Below are 22,605 nucleotides of genomic sequence, written 5' to 3'. Positions count from 1 at the left end.
CTCCATGGATAATACAGGATAATCTCCCCATTTTAAGATCAGCAACCTTAATCACATCTGCAAAGTCCCTTTTGCCATATAACGTAAGGTATTCTCAGGTTCTGGGGATAAGGGAATGGACATCTTTAAGAGGCCATTCTTCTGTCACACTCGGAGTAGGAGTGCTGAGCAATTTGACTTCTGAATTATTGCTCCTGGGGAGCTTAGAGTAAGTGGGGGATTGGGAACAGGTAGAATGTGAGGGCTATTTTCTAATTATGTAAAGCACATTAGTAGTGTCTCGTTTTCACTGATAACACCCAATTAGGAGGCCCAAGCAAGAATCAAAAAATTCCTGGGTAAGATACTTTTACCAAGAGTCTCTTCAAAACAAATGCTAATTGTTTCTTTAAAATTAACAGAAAGGAAAGGCAGCTAGAAAATGAATGGGACATTAATCAGGGACCAAGAGATCATTTTAATTTACCAAAAAATGTTGCTACACTTTCTAATTGTAGATTTACATGCAGTTTAAAGAATACCCGTACCCAGTTTTCCCCAATGGTTACTATGATATCAAAACCAGGAAATTGGTATAGATATAATCCATCTATATCAAGCAGATTTCATTGGTTTATATGCACTCATTTGGGTGTGTGTATATACAATTCTGTGCAATTTTATCACATGCAGATTTGTGTGACCACCACCAGTCAAGATACAGAACAGTTTAGTAATTTTTAAAGTGGGCTCTTTGAGCTGTAAGAGTTCTGTCTAGGTGCTTCAAGGGATGCTGTAATGGAGGGGGGTTAAGAAGGGCTGAGCCAAGTAAGTGGAATTCAGGGAACTTATATTCCTTTTAAACAAAAGGGTGCTTTTATCTATTTTATGTACTGAGACTACATATACTATTTGATTTGATGAAGGATCCCATAGCTAAAAACCATTGGCTTAGTCCAGTACTTCCATTTTGCAGATGAAGAAACTGTGCATATATGTACCTCTGTGCTCCAGCACACACATTGATTAATCCTCAACTGGCGAATGACCGGCATTTGCCCACCAAGTTAGCCAATGATCAACATAAAACACTCAAAAATACCCTCCTCCCTTCCCTCAGAGGCGAACCTTAAATTTAGCAACTATCATTTAGGATATTTTTCCATCTTAATTAAGTCTTTGGTATATCTTAAATTATCAGGAGATTAGGGACTTTATTTGGTTCACTGCCTGGCACATAGTAGATAATCAGTGCCTCAGGGAAATATTTGACTTTAGTTGACAAATATTAGAGTTTGGACAATTAATATGTGTATATACATATCTTCATCATATAAATGGCTAGACCCTTCAATGGTTAGAGGGAGATGATTGTAAAAAAGGGCTCCTGCTTTTCTGCATAAACTTAGAATTAAGAGTAGTGTACAGAATATAATGTACAATGCAATCTTCACTGATTTTACAGCATCTGGAGATAAGTGTTCAGTTCTCTGGAAGACTTTAAGAGGAATATTCACAACTGGAGTGTTTTGGAGAAGAACTAGGGTCTGACAGGATGTCATAGGAGAACTGGAGAATAGGAATTGGAGAATAGGACACATTTTGCCTGCAGAGACTTGGAGGAAACAGGATGCCTTTTTTTCAAATGTCTAGAAAGTACTTCTGTGATAGAATTATCATATATCTGTAGAATAGTATCAATGAGTGAAGGTACAGTTTCCACTCAATAAATGGAAAGTCTTTTATAACAATTAGAGTTGTCTCAAAATGAAATGGAAGGCCAAACAAAAAACAAAAACAAAACAAAAAAATAAAACAAAATAAAAATAAAATGGAAGGCTTTACATAGTGAGCTTCCTGCTACTGAAATCATTCAAGCAGATGGTTATAAAGGATGGTGTTTTGAAGAAGGTCTGCATCAGGTTAAGCTGGACTTTAGGATTTCTAAGATCTCCCAACCAAAGACTGTGTGATCCAGGCAAGACATATGCTAATACATACTACTAATAGTTTAAATCCTCTTCTGCCTTCCTGTGCATGAAAATAAATCACCTGATAATTTATTTGCTTATATGGGTAGGATTTCTTATTAGGAAATTGATATAAATACAATACTTTAATGTACTTAACATATATTTATTGAGCCTCTAATATGTGTCTAATAGTGTAATGTGCTGAAGATATAACAATGAACAGAGATGGGTTTTATCTGTATTGACAAAATAAGTATGAGAAAAAGGGATATAATATAGGATGGTGTGTGTTTATTTCTATGTGGCAGATTACTGTGATTCCTACATTATTATATGAAAAACTTACAATATGAAAACATTTAAAAGTGCAATGCAGTAGTATTAAATAGACTGTTTAAAGGGTCTGGAAGATGACAAAGAAAATTATAATTAATCAGGTACTAATGACAGAAAAGAGAACAAATTATTTAATTTTATTAAAAATTTCCAATTTATAACCAAAATATACAACCACTACATTTAAAATCAGTTTGTACACTCACAGTTAAAGTGCTAAGAAAAAACATTTACAAAAACTGACATCAGTCTACTGTAAACAAAATAAATCTACAAGAGCAGAGTGCAAAGCACATCAGCTAATGTGAAATTCTCAGTTCATGCTCTAACCAAGTGCACTTGCCCTGTACATCCCAACAACAGCAACTTTTCCACTCATTTGGAAGTGAACAATTTTAATAAACATATAAAAAACATGAAGAACTAATGCCACAAAATACAAGTCTTTAGCATAAACACTTTCTAATTAGATGTTTATATAATAAATCAAGAGTAGACATTTAGAATCACCTCAGCAATTTGATTCAGAATAAAGTTTGGAAAACTAAACTGCTAAGTGCCAGCTATTTAAAAATGATATATTTCTTAGAATAATGAAAAGGAATACCTTTTCTACCTTTATAGCTCTTGAAAAATGGTAATAGTAAAGTGGGAAAAGGCTTTTCATCTGTAAATGTAATATCAATGAGAAAGAGCTGGAAGACAGACCTAGCTGTCGGTCAGGTAGAATGAGGGTGAAGGAGATCTAGGATGCTTCAGGCATTGCCCTTGAACTTAAAAACAGGATCAGCAGGCCCTGACTTCATAAGGCCCATAAATACAAATGACTAGCTCCCTTTCTCAAGGTCACTGAAAATATACAGCAGTTTCAGACATAACATGGGTTTGGGCAAAGGGGGCAGATTTCCAAGCTAGGTCACTTAATGGTAGCTCTTGCCTCAAAATAGTCCCATCAACACTAATTTAAATTATTTCCACTTTTGTTTTAAAGCTTAACATTCTACTCATTGAGATTAATTTGAGCTAACAGCAACGTGTTTGCTTTTAATGCAGATTTCTCTTTAAGAGAGATAAAAGGGCTATAGTCACCAACACTTTAATATAAATTAGTTAAAGCAAATTTCTAACACTTGAGATAGGTTATATTTTGGAAGTATTGATAAGAGTGGCTGGGGGATAGAAGGCAGGTAGGGAAGTTTTGGAGAATGTAGCATTTGAGGAATAGGTCACATGAAGAGGGTATCATGAGCATATTGCCTAGGAAGAAGTGTACCAAGCAATTATTGAGAGATCAAAGTAACCTTTCTCCACTATAAAAATCTAACCAAAACCAAGACACCTAGAGTACCTCTACGGTGTACTAGATTAGCTTTTGTTGGCTAATCTTTTACCCTTATTATTTATAATATTATTTATGAGATGTAGTCTGAATTTGGAAGAACTCTTTTTACAACCTATTAAATCACAAAATTGGGGATTTCCTGTGTAGGAGTTTCATATTTTTTATGTGATCTTCAACTCATATACTTTTATTCTTATAATGAAATAAAGGTATAAAGAAAATCTTTACATGGCATTTTACGGCAAATTTGTTTACTATACCACAGAGCAGTATTCATTAATTTAGAATGCCTACCAAGAGGATAAAACTCCAGTTGACAAAATTTGAGTCCATACTAGATGTGAGGGGGAAAATCATTTTGCCTCTAAATGATACTTACAGATGAATTCTTTTATATTAGTTTGCACAAACCTAATATATAACAATATCTCAGATTATAAAAGCTTTAAACTACACACAGATTTAGTGAAAGTCTTATGTAACATATATACTTCCAAAAGGTATTTGCTTCAATTATGAAGTCATTTTGATAAAACATTTTTGAAAACTGGGAAATTTGACAACAAAATAAAGGATAATTTTTTTTAAGGAGAATTTTCTTGATAAGATTTGTGGTTATCTGTAGAGTCTCCTTCATAAAGCCTCTGATATGTTGATAGGGTTAGGATGAGAAGTTAACATATCTATTCTAAAAGATCTTTTGTTTGTTTCCTTCTTGAATATATCTATTATGAAATTGCTAGCATCTGATCATATTTGACCGATAAAACCAACAATTTCAGATAGTTCAGAATAATACTGTATTATCCAACTACGACCATGTAGCAAAAACCTCCTTGGCCTGACTCTTAAGAGAACAGCTGATCCACAGGAGAGATCCACATGCCGAGATGTGACCATGATAATCTAACAACACTGTAAAAAGTTAAGAAAACAAGATACAACAAAAAAGGCTCAAAAAACACCTCACATTAAATTATGAGTCTTGGGTATCACAAATTACAGAGCGTGAAATAACTCATAATTACTATTAATTATGATACATTTACATAAATAATCCCCAAATTCACTATCAGATTAAAATACAAAAAAGTATTTTTTTGGTAAAATATTTTAATTTTGAAGAAACAGCTTCTACTGTTCTATTAAACAACAAGATAAGATAATTTAATCGTTTTTGAGTTGTCAAACGTTTCTTTTTGGGGCTAGAGGAAAGGGATGGTGGGTGGTATTAATATCAATCTTTATTATGCCAAAGTAAATGTCTAAACCAGTCATTCCTTCATGTATGTGATACTTTTACACTTCAATGAGAAAATAAAACACAAAAATACAATTTGGCATTTGAAAATAAAAGCAGAAAAGTTGTTGGAAGTTGGGGTTAAAGACGTGAGATGGGGTGATTCTAGGGAAGTTAAATATTATAAAAAGATAAATGATACAAAGTTTGGATTTAGTCTAATTCACAGCTAAGGTAGAAATAGCACCTGATGGCAAGAGAATGTCCAGACTAGTATTTTCACACTGGGGAGTCCCATATATGATTTTTAAAATTTTAAGTTCATATAAAAAGAAAATAGAGTATTTTTAAGTATACATTCACCTCAGCTCAATGTAAAGAACTACTGTATTGATCTTGTCTCAGAAATATAGAATTATTTCATATTAAATGTTTCTGCTGACAAGATGAGTTCAGGGAAAAATTATCTGAGGCAGGGATAAGGGAAGACATTTGTAAATTTCCTTTTAAAAATGGAGAATGGGAGGAGTAGAGAAATACGAAAATGGTGGATGGCTAAACATAAAGTAAATCACTCTAGGATTACTTGCTTTATCTTACAGAATATCCCATTATCAAAACCCAGAAAATATTAAATGAAATATTTGAATCTCAGATTCAATTTAACAAATGTGATCACAAAGACTTGCAGAGCCAGAGAACTGAAAACAAATCTTTTTTTTTTTTTTTTTTGGTAGGCAATCAAAATAACATAATAATATAGGCATCTCTTAACGAGAAAGGCTGGGCATCTAATTTAATTTCTGAAAGCCAGGAGAGTTACATGATCCAGTGAAATGACATAAGACAAGGAATAAATGTAGCTAAAGAATCACAGCAGAAACCAGTATACCTTCCTATATGAACTTTCCACTATTCTCTACTCATCAGATCCTAACCCAACACCCAGATTTGAACCAGTGTTCAAAAGATTGATATGTCTAGTAAATGTAGACAATCAGAGCAAACACAATGATCTTCAAAGGTAACAGGAACTTCCTTGGCCTAGTGCAGAGAACACTTAATCTACCAGAGAACTCTGCCGAGACATGGAACTAATGCAATCTCTACTTTTTTTTTTTTTTTTTTTTTTTTGAGATAGAGTCTCGCTCCATTGCCCAGGCTGGAGTGCAGTGGCACGATCTCAGCTCACTGCAAGCTCCGCCTCCTGGGTTCACGCCATTCTCCTGCCTCAGCCTCCCGAGTGGCTGGGACTACAGGCACCCGCCACCATGCCCGACTAATTTTTTTGTGTTTTTAGTAGAGACAGGGTTTCACCATGTTAGCCAGGACGGTCTTGATCTCCTGACCTCGTGATCTGCCCGCCTCGGCCTCCCAAAGTGTTGGGATTACAGGCGTGAGCCACTGCGCCCAGCTAATTTTTTTATTTTTAGTACAGAAGGGGATTTGCCATGTTGACCAGGTTGGTCTTGAACTCCTGACCTCAGGTGATCTGCCAACCTCAGCCTCCCAAAGTGCTGGGATTACAGGCCTGAGCCACTGCATCTGGCCTCAATCTCTACATTCTATCAGATGACAATTAAGGAACCTTTCCAGGAACATTTTCTGTATAGCCAGAAAAAAATTAAAAATAACAAGCCACATTGATCTCTAACAATATTTCAAATGAAGACATTCACTTGCCCATGGCAATCTGGCAACTATATTTATGTAATAAACCTAAGAATGCAGTTTAAGAATAATTACTGAACAAAAAATTTTCAATCAACTCCTCTGAAATTTTTTTTACATTTTATAATTATTTTAATATTGGTAAATTGAATAGCTTTTAAATTAGCCATACGAACCATTGCTTTGTTCACTAATTTGATCTTGAATACATTTTGTGTAAATTTTAGGCTAACTAGCTATATTCATATTTAAGAGAACAAAGACCACAAAATGCTATATCATTCTTTTCTATATATCAATTTAAGGTGCTTATATTGGTGCTTAAGAAGACTTTCCCATTTAAAAAAGCCATGTCCAATATTTATAACTTTCTTTCATTTTTATTATCTGTAATATAATTTTCCTTCTTTAAAATTACTTAAAATCACTAATGGAAAAACAAAGTTGATAAAATATCTGAATCCCATCAATTTACATGTAAATGACATTAATAATACAGGTGGATCTAGTAAAATAATACAAAGTTGATCTAGTTCATGGGATGAATAACAAGAATAAAAATGAGACCAAAATAATGATTTTAAAATGGTCAAATGAGAACCAAATGAGAGCTGGGCGGAATTTTAGACGCTACGTAAACTAATTCTCTTGTTCCCTAGAGAATGAGAAATTGGGAGGCACCACGAGGCAAAATGCCTTGTCCAAAGTTACACAGCTAACTGCAAAAGAGAGGCAAGACTAGAAGTCAAGTTTCCTGACTCAAAATCCTATTGTATTTTTAAAAATAAAATAATGCAATTTTACTAATCGTTAAAAAAACCTGCCAACTTAGAAAATAGATTTTTTTGTTTAATTTTAGACTCCAGGATAGAAAATAGAAATTATTAAGCTCTAAGTTAAAAAAAAAAACAATAAGCACAACACAAAGAAATATCTGCAATTTAGCATATACAAACAAGCTGACTTATACAACAAAAAACCTTAAAGCTACAATAATAATAAAGTAATCCATCCTACTCCAGGAAATATAAAATATCAACCTTAAAAAATCTTTAAAAACTAACTTTACTAGTTAATGGTAATTAGCAAAATAATGAAACAGTGAATCTTCAAAATCTGAATTATTTCAAGGTAAAAAAACATTTTTAATCTCTATCGGGAAAAACTGGTGACAGTGACCACTAAAACGAGCATAAAGTATAAGCAACGCTTTCACACCAACAAAAATATTCAAGAAAGAACATAATAGATTTCCCGAGGCAGATGATGATTTAAAAAGTAATCTGAAGGAAATTATCCTTCAATGCATTTCAACAGATTGAACTACTGTGTCTTACAGGAAGTAAGTAACGTAGTGGTTTGGTGTTTGACTAAAATAAAAGTGAAAACTTTACTTTCTTTTATATTTATGGCAACAGAATTTTAATTTCTAATTAGAGATCACAGAATAAGAAACATGTTTAACTCATATTAAATCTTTATATATTAAATCTTTATAAATCAACCAAATAGAAATGTCTACAAGGATGGCTGGTTGTGGGTAGACTTTAACATTTTCTTTTATTTTTTTGATACGGAGTCTCGCTCTGTCGCCCAGGCTGGAGTGCAGTGGCGCAATCTCCGCTCACTGCAAGCTCCGCCTCCCGGGCTCACGCCATTCTCCTGCCTCAGGCTCCGGAGTAGCTGGGACTACAGGCACCCGCCACCACGCCCGGAGAATTTTTTGTATTTTTAGTGGAGACGGGGTTTCACCGTGTTAGCCAGGATAGTCTCGATCTCCTGACCTCGTGATCCACCCGCCTCGGCCTCCCAAAATGCTGGGATTACAGGCGTGAGCCACCGCGCCCGGCCGTAGACTTTAACATTTTCATTCTTAGAAGACTTGGATCCTGAGAGAAAATTGTAATCCTATATCAATTTGATGACTAAAGAAGTACAGGATTAAGATCAAATTAGTAAAAAACCCAGGAGACTGATTACAATCAGACGGAAGGCATGTGATACCTAGTCTTCCTACTCCTTTCCCAAATTCATCTAACTGGAACAAAAGAAGGAGAGAAGAGAATTAAATTATGAAGAGGTGCCAATACAATTATTTTCATATAAAATAGGTCAAAATTATATAAGAATAATGTGTAAGTTTATACAGCTACTAGGAAATACAGCTGAATTAAATGTAAACATTTTTTCTTTATCAGCTGTAAAACGACATAAAAGCATTTAAAAGAATCACGAGTTCCTTTGTAAATCTAGGTTCCATAAAAGTGCTATCCTTTGTGAGTGAAGAATGGAGAAAAAATCCTTACTTTACACAGTTTAAAAAAATTATAAATGTGTACAAACAATTCTTATAGTGTGATGACTTAAAATTTAAAGTTTTGCCATGATGAAAACCAACAAGTGAATTACTTTTTCAAAACTTGTTCTCAATCAGAAAGAATTGGGTACATAAAAGCCAAAAAGTCAAAGACAAAAAACATTATAGGGTCTATATTCTTCTTCAAATTTTTTTTTAATAATTTAAATCAAGCTAATGTACTTATACAATTTCATATAAAAGGAAAAATATAATGAATATCCCCAAATTTGCTCTACAAATTCAACTACATAAAATTTGAGTGCATACTCTGGTACAACACATATTAAAGGGCCAATACAATTTAGGAGCATAACCTACTTTTTAAAGGTTAATTGGATGGCCGATTTAAAGACTGTACCAAATGAATACTAGTCTAATTGCCTGTTTTGTTGTTACTGCTAAAAAGAAATACCAATGAAGACTGTAACCTTGTTTTCTATAGCCCCCCCAAATTCTAACAAAACCAAATGGTATCAGTAGAACAATTTATGGATCACGCATGGTGGCTCATGCTTGAAATCCCAGTGCTTTAGGAGGCCAGGAGTTCAAGACTAGCCTGGTCAACATAGTGAGATCCATTTCTACAAAAAATTTAAAAAATTAAAATTAAGCCAGGTGCAGTGACTCATGCCTGTAATCCTAACACTTTGGGAGGCCGAGGTGGGCAGATCACTTGAGGTCAGGAGTTTGAGACCAACATGGCAAAACTCCTGGCCAACATGGCAAAACTCTATCTCTACTAAAAATACAAAAACTAGCTGGGCATGGTGGTGCGCACCTGTAGTCCCAGTTACTCGGGAGGCTGAGGCAGTAGAATTACTTGAACCCAGGAGGCGGAGGTTGCAGTGAGCCGAGATTGTGCCACTGTACTCCAGCCTGGGCAACAAAGCCAGACTCCATCTCAAAAAAAGAAAAAAAAATTAAAATTAGCCAGGTGTAGTGGTGTATGCCTACAGTCTTAGCTACTTGGGAGGCTGAAGCTGGAGGACTGCTTGAGCCTAGGAGTTCAAGATTACAATGAACTATGATTATGCCACTGCTCTCCAGCCTGTGTGACAGAGCAAGACCCTGTCTCTAAAAAAAATTTTTTTAAGTAGAATAATTTATGGGTTACGGAGCATTATAATAAATATTACTTCATTTGATCCTTACAATATCCAGTGAGGGAGGCTAAAACCAAAAATTACCTTATCCACATTTTACATTGAAGAAACAAAGACTCAGAGAAATTAAATGACCAGCCCAGTTGACATCATGAGTCTTAAAATTCCAATCCCAGGGGAATTTTCATTACACTAGACTATGTAAGTCATCCAAATATGGTTATATGTAAATGTACCTTTGGCATGTCAAAAAGCAATATAAATATCATCATAATGAAATTTTGGTATGTTAATATTTTCTAAGCTCCAGCAAATGATTCACTAATTTACATAAAAAAATTAAGTGGTTCCTTTCATTTCACAGAGATACAGCCTAAACTAAGATGGGTACAATTTGAGTTATTTTCAGCTATTATCACAAAGAAACTGATGAGGTAGGTTAAAATGTAGTAAATTTTTCTAATTTGAAGACATTCTTAGAATTTTTATAAATCTGCTCTAACAGCAGCAGAAAAAGAAAGGTTGATTTGAAGATTCATTTACCCAGCTGGCCCACAAAGATCTAACAGCATAAGACTAAAAGGAGTCTAATTACTCACTTCTAAGAATCACTGTTCATCTTCTAAAATTAATTAAAAGGATTGGTACATGTCTGTACATATATTTCTTTAATTACAATAGTGATATGGACTGTTATCTATGCAAAATATGTTTCATTTGGTGTACTTTACATAATAAACATGTAAATGTTTATTATTAAACATTTACATATGCCATATATTATTCTGCCATATATTATTCTGGTAAAACAGAGACTTCATTTCACATAGGCTAAATTTAGATCTTTCAAATTTCTTTGATGTGAGACTCAGTACTAGGGTAAAAGCAAGTTGTGTGACATGAATTGTTCATTTAAATATTTATTGAAAAACTGTGTATGAATCCCTGTGCCAGCTGAGTTATTAACCAATTGTTCTTTGAAACAAACTGTTTTGAGTTTAATATTATCTTAGATCTTTTGTCTAATTATTGAATAAAACAATGTTGCTGAAATCAAAGTACTTTTTGAAAACCTTTTGATAATATATTAACATTTTAGAGAGAACTATTATTTTCTCAGTTGTCAACTGAAAAAAGAAAACACTAAACATTATCATATGCCAATCAAAGTTAAACATATGGTAGGAAAACTGTCCAGACTTACTCAGATTGGTTTAAGCTAGCTGAGACTTAAAACTGCTGCCCAAACTAAATACTGTTGTTTAAAACCATGTATTAACAATATTACATAAATTCTGTGGGACAAAATTAAGATACTTACTGAAAGTAACTGAAAACTCAATATAGTATTCCCATATATACCAACAATTAATAGAGAAAATACAAATGATTATCTAAGAATCTAGAAGCACAAAGTTAAGATTTTCATAGTGATGTTCACTTAACTGTCTATCCTTGGCCCACTTGTAAAAGAAAACCAATTAACATTTTGGCAGTTGATAATATAATGCAGATGGCAATGGATGACATCTTCTTCGAGCTCAAACTGGTACCTTCTATTTTAACCTATTTTTGTTTGTGAATGTTTGTTTTAGTTCTCTCATGCTGTTTGCAGGGGAGATTCTCAGACAAAAGCTTCATGAATTATTGATAAGTAAGTTGTTATATGTTTGGCTTTCAGAGAAAATGTTTACTAATTGTCAGTTATGAGGGAATTCAGACCTGCCTGCTTTGAGCATTAACTCCAGTTCCAAGGAGAAAGGCAATGAACACAGAGAAAAATGAAAAACATTTTCGGCCAAATATTCAAATATCTCTCATGAAGAATAAGTCATATTATCATATACGTACTTTGAAATATATAACATAATAGACAACTTATTACTATCAGAAAACTGACTTTGCTGCCTGATGAGAAGATTCTTTTTCAACACCTAATTTCTTGGCAGTTTTTGTTTTAAAGGGTGAGAAAGAAAGTATACATGAATTCAACACACGTCAAGGAATGTACTATAGTAGTCCTCACACCTCTTAAATCCACAATAACATAATCCCTTATCATTCATAATGCTTTACAGTTTTCAAAGAGCTTTCACATAATTTTTTTCACTTGATCTTAATTTGACAGCTTTGTGAGGTAGGTAGAGTAGGTATTTATCTTCTATATTCATTTACAAACAAGGGAACTGAGGCTCAGAGAGTTAAATTGTTAAAGGTCATAAACTATAATAGCATAAGGCAGAGCCAGGCCTCTTCAGAGTCTAGAATAATTCTTCAAAGTATGATTCTTGGATTACCTGCATAAGAATCACCTGCGGTATTTTTATAACTACAGATTTTAAAGTCCTATCACTTTGGCCTTACTGAGTAAGTCTCTCTAGGAGTGGAGCACAGAATTTGGCATCAGGTACAGAACAACTGAATATTAGATAATGATATAAAAGCGAAAGACTGAATCCATGTGGATGTTCATGTGATATATGATGCCATCAGATCATCAGGGGCAAGTTAAAGTAGTGAGTTGCAAGCCAGGCTGCAGATTAGAATCACCTGGAATGCTTCTTTTAATTTTTTTTAAGAAAGCTACCAATTCTTATTTGTACGAGAGGAAGGTGTTAGGCATCTGAAGTAACCCAAGTGATTCTTATCTGCAGTCAGGGTTGAGGACCCTTGTTTAAATATGCTTTTTACATAATACATCAAGCATGTTCCAGCATTTTTCTTTCTCTTCTGATTGATTTCATGCCTAATAAGGTTTACAGTTCATATTGTAAATTATTTAAACATTACCAGATAAACATTTTTACTTGATTTTTTTTAAGATTAAATGATATTCATAGTAAGACTACTAATCATGCTTCATTTAGCTACAACGATTTTCAAATACTCAAATCAATCACCACTTTGGACTGAGGTTATATATATTTCAGCTGTAAACAAGAATGATCCAGAATCTGAAAATAAGGGTGTGGGGCAAAAGCTGTAGCCTACTGGATATTGGGCAAGGCAAGTGCAGACAATCAACTCACTATAGGAGGGCCTGGAAGCCAAGGTCTGGTGGCTTTGGCAAGATCACATCTCACTGTAGAAAAATACAACTATGAATACAGAGAAAATGTTTTGCCATTTTGTAATTGTGGTTACCTTATAATGTATGATGTTTATCTTATTACATGCCTCCACAAAGCAAATTTTGAACATTAAGTTCTCTATGAATCAATACTATTACATGGGAAAAGATGGCTACAAATTAAAATTTTTCCATCATGCATATGGATAAGTTATAAAAACACAGCCAGTAAAAGTAATATTTACAAAAGTTATAAAAACAGCACAATTATAGGGGAAAGAATGCCCATCTCTTTATTCCACTGCTAATCCAAACCCTGAATATCTCTGGATGAAGATTATTTCGACAGAATTGTAAGAGAACCTTTTATAGACTAATCAAATTCTTCTGTTGCACTTTTACTCTATTAGCTAAAACAGCCTTGCTGATTTATTAAATTCTCCTACAGTTTAAAAACACAGTTCTTTTTTCACTTAGTGGAAATAAAACTACAAAGTCCTACTATTCATCTGAGAAGTAAACCTTGCATAGAAAATTTCTTTAATTCTGAAATTGTTTTATTAACTGAGCTACCAGAATGTTATCTCACAACTAGTTTATAGTATATCAAAGTTCACTACAAAGCAGTCACCACACATTTAGGATTTTTCTAAATATAAAATGAGTGGGTTTATAAAAATGCTTACCAGACAAATAATTATCTCTTCATAACCTAGAAAGATGAATTATTTTTGTGATGATAGAATTCTTAGTGTTTTGGATGCCTTGATGTTCCAAGTTTGATGCAATATAAAAAGCAAACATTTACCTTTCCAGTGGACACAATCTGTACTTGACTGAAAGCATGTTAACAGTGAGTTACAGCAATCAGTCATGCAAAAGGCAAAGAATAAAATCTGCTTTATAAACAGTACAAGGTTTCTACCTTAGACAAGACAAATTAAGCACTGGTTCCATCTTCTTCAATAACCCGATTCATGCTGGTGCCATGTGTGATGTGAGTCATGGGATTATTACTGAGATCTCTGATGCTGCTATGTCGTGACTGTTCATTGAGCCGATGAGAACTACTATGCCTGGAGTGATCTGTTAGTCGTGACATGCTGCCGTGAGGTAGTCTCTCCTCCATTCCTCTGTAACTGCAGGGCGTGTACCTGTCATGAGAGTTTATTTTGAAGGGGATAACAGAACACACTAGAAAATATAATAACACTAATAATTTTTATGAAAATGCCTCAGTAAGGGAAATTATTAGGAAACCAACCATGAGAAAGTAATAACCAACTTCTGATTGCTTAACTTCGTTAACACTGTAGAATTACTGACACGGCCAACAAAAGAGAAGAGATAATCCAATCAGAATTAAGGTTCCATTCTCTGCAAAAGGACAGAAGCTAAGATTAAATAAGGCTGAACGATTTGAAGCTGCACTCAATATGGATACCTTTCTCATTCAAAGCAGTTTTGAACGGGGTGGGTTCAGGGAGAGGGGTAACAACAAATAGAAGAAATGTGGCATTGCCCCTGGCAGCCAAGAAGAGTGGTTATAATCAGTAGAGGGGTACATTCAAATTGTATTAAAAGACTCTGACTGGAAGAGGGAGAATATGAAATCAGAGGAGAAATTGGAGTAACCTAAAAAAAATAAATGAATAAACTGGCAAGTAATGATGACAGCCGAAAGCTGCTTTCCAGATAGCCCAGTTCACAACTGAATTAACTACCTGCAAATTATCTTAATTACTTCTCATCAGGGCTTGAGGCTGTGAAGATGCTCCTTCATGGAAACTACATCTGCTTGGAAGTTACATCTTAACACTCTGTAACCTATATTCTGGCTAAAGCAAATTCTTTGTACCTTCAGCTCTAGACCCAGCTTGGAGTATGTGAGCTGGGCTCCTCTGCTAACTGCAGGCTATCTCCTCTGCACTTATCTTGAAAAGCAGCAGTGGGGCTGTTAAATTTTCTTTTGTTGCAGTCCTGACTCACTAAGCTTTGCCATGAGGAATGAGATTAGCTCTAGGCCAGTCAAGGTCAGGAAAATCAATTATGACTTTTTTATTAGGCCTTTGCTTATGGAGCTAGCATGCTATTTATCAATGATTCTGGCTTTATAGTGTGCTCTTTCAAGGTAAGGACCATATTTTATCTTTTAATCCCTAGTGCCTCAAGAAGTATTTGTTTAAAATACTTTTTGTTTATACTTAACACCTATACATATGCCATTCTGTAAAAGTACTTGATTTAGGATAATAAACCTCAAAGAAAACTTAGTATAATTTATAACTTTAATTAAGTTTTAAGTAATGTTTCTAAAAATAAAATATAGCAGGCTAGGTTTTTTTTTTTTTTTTAAACAGTCATCAAAAAACATCATAAGCAGCTGCAGATCTGTTGGGTGTCAGAAAGCGTTAATCCACCATTCCTTCACAAAAATAATTGTAACAAATTTCATGACTCAGTGTGATTTATAAAACTTAAAGATAGATTTATACACCACAGAGGTGATCTTCTAGTAACATTTTCATTAGATCAGAGTTTAAAACTTGAGAAGTCCTTTGAAATTTTTTTTTTTTTTTTTTAAACATGTCTTTTGGCCGGGCACAGTGGCTCATGCCTGTAATCCCAGCACTCTGGGAGGCTGAGATGGGCAGATCACTTGAGGTCAGGAGTTCAAGACCAGCCTGGCGAACGTGGTGAAACCCTGTCTCTACTAAAAATACAAAAATTAGCTGGGCATTGTGGCAGGCACCTGTAATCCCAGCTACTTGGGAGGCTGAGGCAGGAGAATTGCTTGAACCTTGGAGGCAGAGGTTGCAGTGAGCCGAGATTGTGCCATTGCACTCCAGCCTGGGCGACAAGAGCGAAACTCTGTCTCAAAAAACAAAAACATGTAGTTTGTTTCAGTGAAGCAAAAAAGAAAAGTTAAATGTGAAAAGATAAATATTTAAATATTGTAAATATTTCTCATGTTAATGGGTAAAAAGTTATTTCTTATTTATTAAAAGATACTTCATATTTAGGACCTAAAACAGTTTTAAATTTGTTCTGCATGTTTTGGCAAATAATGACAATGTTTGCAGATGAAAACATTTCAGAATGGGCTTGTTATTCCAGACTAATAATTATTATTTTGCACAATGATTATTGCCTTAAAACTGAGTAGAAGATTTTTCCAAGTTTCCAAATATGACTTGGCAGCTGATTTGGAGATCTTTCACCTCTCAATGGCTTCCCAAGTATCTGTCTCAAATAAATATGGCAAATGAAAAGAGCAAAATATGATGCGGTTTTCTAGTAATGATATACAGTTATCTTTTAAAAATCACTATATAAAAATATAAGCTGAGTATTTTCCAAAATGAAATATAAAGCTTTGAGTTACAAAAACTCAAATAATATATTTTCATAGAAAAATTTACTATATTGAATAATTTAATCTAAATTCCTTAAGTGACACATAAGGCCATCCACAAAACATTTTAGAATATGAACAACCTGCCCATGGATAGTTAAGAGTCAACTACACAGAAAAATAAATTTAAATATACTGTTTAATCTCAACTGTTTATGTAGGAATTACCAAGTTTATTTTTTGACAGTCATTTAAACCACTGTGACCACTGACTCTAATACACAGTGTGAAAATGTAAATTAATTTTAATATAAGCTTAGGCAAAACAATTAGGATGGTTAATTTGCTGCCATTGTCAAAAAGATACTATGGTGCCTTCCAAAGTCAACATAAAAAATCTTGAAGATGATTTACTCTTTTTGAGTTTCCATACTGGTTGCTATCACTAATCTCAATAACTGAATTAACTGTAGTTTTACTAATACCTCCTTATTTATTCCCTAGCTTTTTCTTGTCATGGCACGAACTTACCAACCTAATCATTCATTTCCAAACCTCCACCTACTTATCCACTTCCTTTTTCACTCACCCTCTCATCTAACCACCAATTACTTATTCTTTGAAGCTGACATATGTGTGCAGGTGTATTCATCTAAGCCTATTTTGTTTTATATAGCACAGAGATCAATAATTATCAGCAATGAATCTGGGCCAGAGTGAGTATTGGGAAGTGGGTATGTGTGTGATCCCACAGCCAAGATACCATGAGATGATTAGAAAATGACCAAAACATAGTGTTGACACACAAAGTTAAAAACTGACTGAAGCAGAAGGAAATCTCCACGAGATGGCTTTTCAAATTATGAAAATCCTTGTTCAGACTTGTGGTTCACCACAGTCTTAGAATCTCTCAAATCTGCCCTAAAGTTCTGGGTACAGCAAAGAGTCCTACAGTATGAGTATTCATGTGCCGCATTACAGAACACTTTCAGTAGGGTGCCACTGTCATTCTGGCTCCTGAATTTCTGGGAAACATCTACATTATTTCTAAAGTCATTATTTATTTGATAGATTTGTTCATCCCCTACTATAAATATATGTCTAGCACTGTGCCAGATACTGTGGAGGAATATGCTGTCACCTAGTTCTTATTCTCTAGAAGCTGCAAACTTAGCTGAGGAAAGACAATTATGTGGAAAATAGTAACAAAAAGAATGATAAGCAATTTCTCTGACTCATATGCCCACTGTTCTTCTTCCTGTATTATTATTACTGTGAATATTTCCCAAGGTCTTGTTTTTGGCCTGTTGTTCTTTTTTTAATAGTGACTCAAGGGATTCTAGCTCACAATTTTAATTGCCAACTACCTTATATTGATGTTTGTAAACTTGCTTATCTAAGCTACAGCTCTATTCAGATGAGAGTGGCTGAAATCTATTTTTAACTGCCCTCAGAAATTCTCTACTTAATATAAACTCATCTTTTACTGTTCATTCACCCTACTTATCTCCTCTAAGATACTTTCACGAACCAATCTGACCTTTCTCTTTCCTGCAGTTCTACATCTATTATCTTTAACACTCACTGTCTTAATTATATTCCTGGCTTGTGCTATTATTTAATTGGTTTATATGTGTATGTCTTATCTTTCCTATAAGGTTATATGCTCCTAGAATGCATAAATTATATCTTACTTTTCTTCCATATACATCTTATCTTTCCTATAAGGTTATACGCTCCTAGAATGCATAAATCACATCTTACTTTTCTTCCATATACATCTTTATACGCAGTATGCCACATGCATAAGTATTATACTATAAATAATTATTCATTCATCATTGAAAGGATAAGGCCAGGCCAGGCACGGTGGCTCAGGCCCGTAGTCCCAGCTCTTTGGGACGCTGAGATGGGCAGATCACTTGAGGCCAGGAGTTCGAGACCAGCCTGGCCAACATGTCAAAACCCTGTCTCTAATAATAATACAAAAAATTAGCTGAGCGTGGTGGCACACGCCTGTAATCCTAGCTACTCAGGGGGCTGAGGCATGAGAATCGCTGGAACCTGGGAGACGGAGGTTGCAGTGAGCTGAGATAGTACCACTGCACTCAGCCTGGGCAACAAAGTGAGTCTCCGCCTCAAAAAATAAAAAATAAATAAATAAAAGAAAGAAAAAAAGAAAGGATAAGGCCAATAACATTAAATAAAGCTGAGTCCATGGAGGGTGGTGACTGATAAATATATTCTAAAAGAACTCTGATTCCCTCCCTCCTTATAAGTATTTTCAGCTGGGACCCCTAAATTACTGTAGAAACTTCCTAACTAGTCTTACTCATAATCTCCTTCATTCCCATGCTGTTGGCAAGTGATTTTTCTAAAATACAAATCTGATTTTCTCACCCCAATGCCTGAAGTCCTATGATAGCTTCTCACTGCTGTCAGGGAAAAATGCAAACTCCTTGTATGAATTCCTTTCCTTCAGTTGCCAAAACATGCAGTCTATGCTCTAGCCATACCCACGTACCTAACTGCTTGCCTGTCTTCCTTGCCTCTGCATGTGCTGTTTCCTTGTCTTTAACTCTCAACTGCCTCCTCTGAATCCTATTCAATGTAGAAGTGCCATCTCTTTTGCAAAGCTTTCACTTTCTATGATTTATTAAATGGTTTTCTTCTCTGAGATCCCAGTGCACCCTGTACATATTTTTACTATACCTATTGAAGTGTATTGTAATTGATTGTTTACTCTTCTGTCTTCCATCTCTGCATCCCTAGCACTTAGAAGAATGCTTCTCATATAGGAGTGCTAAGTGGAACAAAAGAAGGAAGGAAGGAGAAAAATCCTTGTGGTTAAAATGAAGTCACTGGTGATGTTAGAGGGTACAGTTCAGGCAGGTAGAGAGGAGAAAAAGACTACACTTTCAAGGCATAAAGGATGGATTAGGGAGAAGAAAAATATTCAAAATAGTCATTTCAAAAATCTAGCCAGGAAAGAAAAAGGAAATGGATAAAAGATAAATCAGCACAAAGAAAGACTGCTGCTCTTTTAAACACAGGGTAGCTGAACAACAGGAGGTAAAAGAAAACAAGTTGAGAGGAAAAAACAGAAGATTAAAAAAGTACAGAGAATCGGATTCTACACTAGGAGGACAAGGAGAAGACTGAGACTGACAGGATAGAAACAGCTGTGGAAACAGATGTTTTCAAGTGAACATAGAATCCTGTCAGTTTCAGGTATTATAATTTTCATTCTCTCAGTTTCCCAAAAGAAATCTTAAAAAAACAAACACCCCAAAAAATCTTTAGCACATTCCTTCTCTCCAGCTGCTAATATTAATTTCTTACCAATCTCTATCATTTCTTCTTTTTTTTTTTTTGAGACAGAGTTTTGCTCTTGTTGCCCAGGCTGGAGTGCAGTGGCACAATGTCAGCTCACTCCAACCTCCACCTCCTGGCTTCAAGTGATTCTCCTGCCTCAGCCTCCTGAGGAGCTGGGATTACAGGCGCCCACCACAACACCCGGCTATATCATTTCTTCTTTCTAAATATCTTTCAGGTCAGCTCTTCCTCTCTTCCCACTTCCACCATTCTCCTATAAGCCTTTATCATCTCTCAAATGAATTACTGAAAAGCTCCCAGCCAGTTTCTAATTCTAGTGTCTCATTTCTCAAATTTAACAAGAAACCCACAGCCAGGCTTCTCTCAAATATTTTCTCTGTGAAACCAACCCCCTCCCTAGCCACCAGAATTAATCACTCCCTCCACTATGCTACTACTGTACCTAGTAAACAGGGGTTGGCAAACTAAGGCCTGCTGGCCAAATCCTATTTTTGCAAATAAAGTTTTATTGGAATGCAGTTATTTCTACTTGACTACATATTGTCTATGACTGCTTTCATGCTACAACAGCAGACTCAAATAGTTGCAGTGAAGACCATATGGCTCATAAGGCCTAAAATATTTACTATCTGGCTCTTCACAGAAAATGTTTGCCAACTCCTGAACTATACTATCATACTTATATATTAATTCAATTGTCAATTACAATAATAACACAAGCTGACATGAGGTACTCATTGAGACAGGCATTGTTCCAAGGAATTAGGTATGCTATCTCATTTAATTTGTACAACATTATTAAAGAGGCAGATATTACTACTATTTTCATTTTATAAATGAGGAAACTGAGGCTTATCATTCCAGATCCATGTTCTAAACCACAAACTGACTACACTATCTTTCTAAATAGACTGTGAGCTTACCAAGAGCAAAAATCATGCCTAAGTCATCTTTGTATTCTCAGGGCCTAGCAAGAGTACTAGATGTAGTAGGTGTTCCATAATTGTTTACTAAATTAATCTTACTAAAATAACCACTTTTACCCTGTCTTCTCCCTGCTCAATCCCCTGCAATAACTCCCATATTGCTTACTGCATCAAATCGAAACAACTCTGACTGACTTTAAGTCTGACCATAGTCTGGGACAACTCTATCTAGCAAAATTCAAAGGCTTAATTATGTTTGACTTCTATTTCAGAATTGGCTGCTCTTCTTTCTTAAGCTGTATGATCATAATTCAGCTTATGAAATAAACTACACTACTAACAAAACTCACCTGCCATCACGTGATCTGTGGAGGCTGCCGTGGTAGCTGCTCACTTTGCTGTGGATGCTTCCCGCTTTGCTTCTTTGATCATCCACCATAGCCAGCTGAGTTGAAGAAGCATGGGTGGATGTTCCTTGAGTGGAAGTTCCCCTTGACTTTCTTATGATAGGAGTATTTGGATCCCTCAGGAGAGACTGAGCAAAATCAGGTTCCTGGAGTACCTGTCGGCTCTCATTCACTATCCTAGACAACAAAATAGTAAGTTTAAGATACATACCAATCTTCCTTCAGACCAATAAGCAATACTTCTGTGCAACACTGATATTATTCTTGAAATTAATTGCTTGCCAAATTAGATCTACAGGACTGATATGAAGAAACATTGTTGACAGAGGAAAGAATATAACAACAATCTATGTCAATCTGTCCCCTAAGGTGGTATGATGGAAAAAGGTCTGTGTTAGATAAGGAAATCAGGATTTTAGTTCCAACTTTATCAATAAAAATGTGATCTTAAGTATGTCATTATCTCGTCTTTCCTTCGTTTCTTCACCTATAAAATGAAGGTATACAATTTCATCATTTCTAAAAGTTCCCTTTCAGCCAAAGAAATCTGTCATTCTCAAGACACTGAAATATTATGAAGATATAACTCTAAAATAGAAAAATCGTTTTCTTGCATGGTTTATATAACTAGTAGAGGCTTCACTGTAGCATGGATACAACATTTTTTTAAGTTGTAAGAGCAGTTGTTTTAGTCTACAAGTTGATTTTATGCAGAAGCAGTTGTATAGTGCTGGAATAAACATGAGCAGTCATAATTAGAACAAAACAAAATTAAAAATTAAAATTACAATTAAGCCTCAGACATATTAGAAGCTTAGAGGGAAACATTTAGCGGAAAAATTATTGTCAAAAACAAAAAATTTTAACTGCTATCAAAGGATTAAGTAGACAGATGGCTTATGATGACGAACAAGGCAGTAATTAAATTAATACAAGAGCTAATTAAACAGTTGTAAAGGTTAGTGTCTTGGATTATGTAAATAAAGGACTTACTATGAAAACTCATAAAGTTAAAATTAGATAATCAATTTCATTTCGAAAATAAAACTCCAGCATGTAAAGATTGGATCATATATTGAGAAATTACATATATTATAAATTCTCACATTACAAAAGGATTGTCATTATTGCTGTTGTTTTTCGTGTTGGGGTAGATGGGCTGAAGGAAGTCTAGTATTTATTGAGTACTTTATATATATTCTCCTTTGAATCCTCTTAATAATGTCATCATTACAGAGATTCATGTCCTAAGAGTGTATTTCTAAGGGAATATTGGATATCTATTAATAATAGATATTGTAATCCCCATTTCATAGACAAAGAAACTAAAGTTTTAAGAAATTAAAGAACTTTCAAAAAATCACACAACGAAACCAACAGTCAAGGATCAAACTTAAGTTTAAAGTCTTAGAGGCTAATCACAAGGTAATGATAAAACAGTGTTTACATATATCTGGAAAACAAAATGTCAAAAACATGACAGAAAAAAGAACAAGTCAAAAATAGTA

General features: G+C 34.7%; 1 protein-coding gene across 4 annotated transcripts in view; it reads right to left on the bottom strand.

Moving 5' to 3' along the window:
* Window positions 1-2,401: 2,401 nt before the first annotated feature.
* FZD3 (frizzled class receptor 3) overlaps window positions 2,402-22,605 on the bottom strand; it is an 84,989-nt gene continuing 64,785 nt past the window's right edge. For all 4 annotated transcript variants that reach the window (XM_055295844.2, XM_063610841.1, XM_055295843.2 and 1 more), the window contains 2 exons: window positions 21,041-21,274; window positions 2,402-14,227 (listed from right to left, as the gene is read on the bottom strand). In XM_055295844.2, coding sequence (XP_055151819.1) covers window positions 14,014-14,227; window positions 21,041-21,274 — 448 coding nt within the window. In that variant the 3' untranslated portion in view covers window positions 2,402-14,013. The remainder of the gene's footprint in view (window positions 14,228-21,040; window positions 21,275-22,605) is intronic.

Source organism: Symphalangus syndactylus, chromosome 10 (genome assembly GCF_028878055.3).
Source record: "Symphalangus syndactylus isolate Jambi chromosome 10, NHGRI_mSymSyn1-v2.1_pri, whole genome shotgun sequence".
Lineage (NCBI taxonomy): Eukaryota > Metazoa > Chordata > Mammalia > Primates > Hylobatidae > Symphalangus > Symphalangus syndactylus.
Note: the sequence above shows the minus strand (reverse complement) of the source record. Positions and strands in the feature narration are given on the sequence as shown.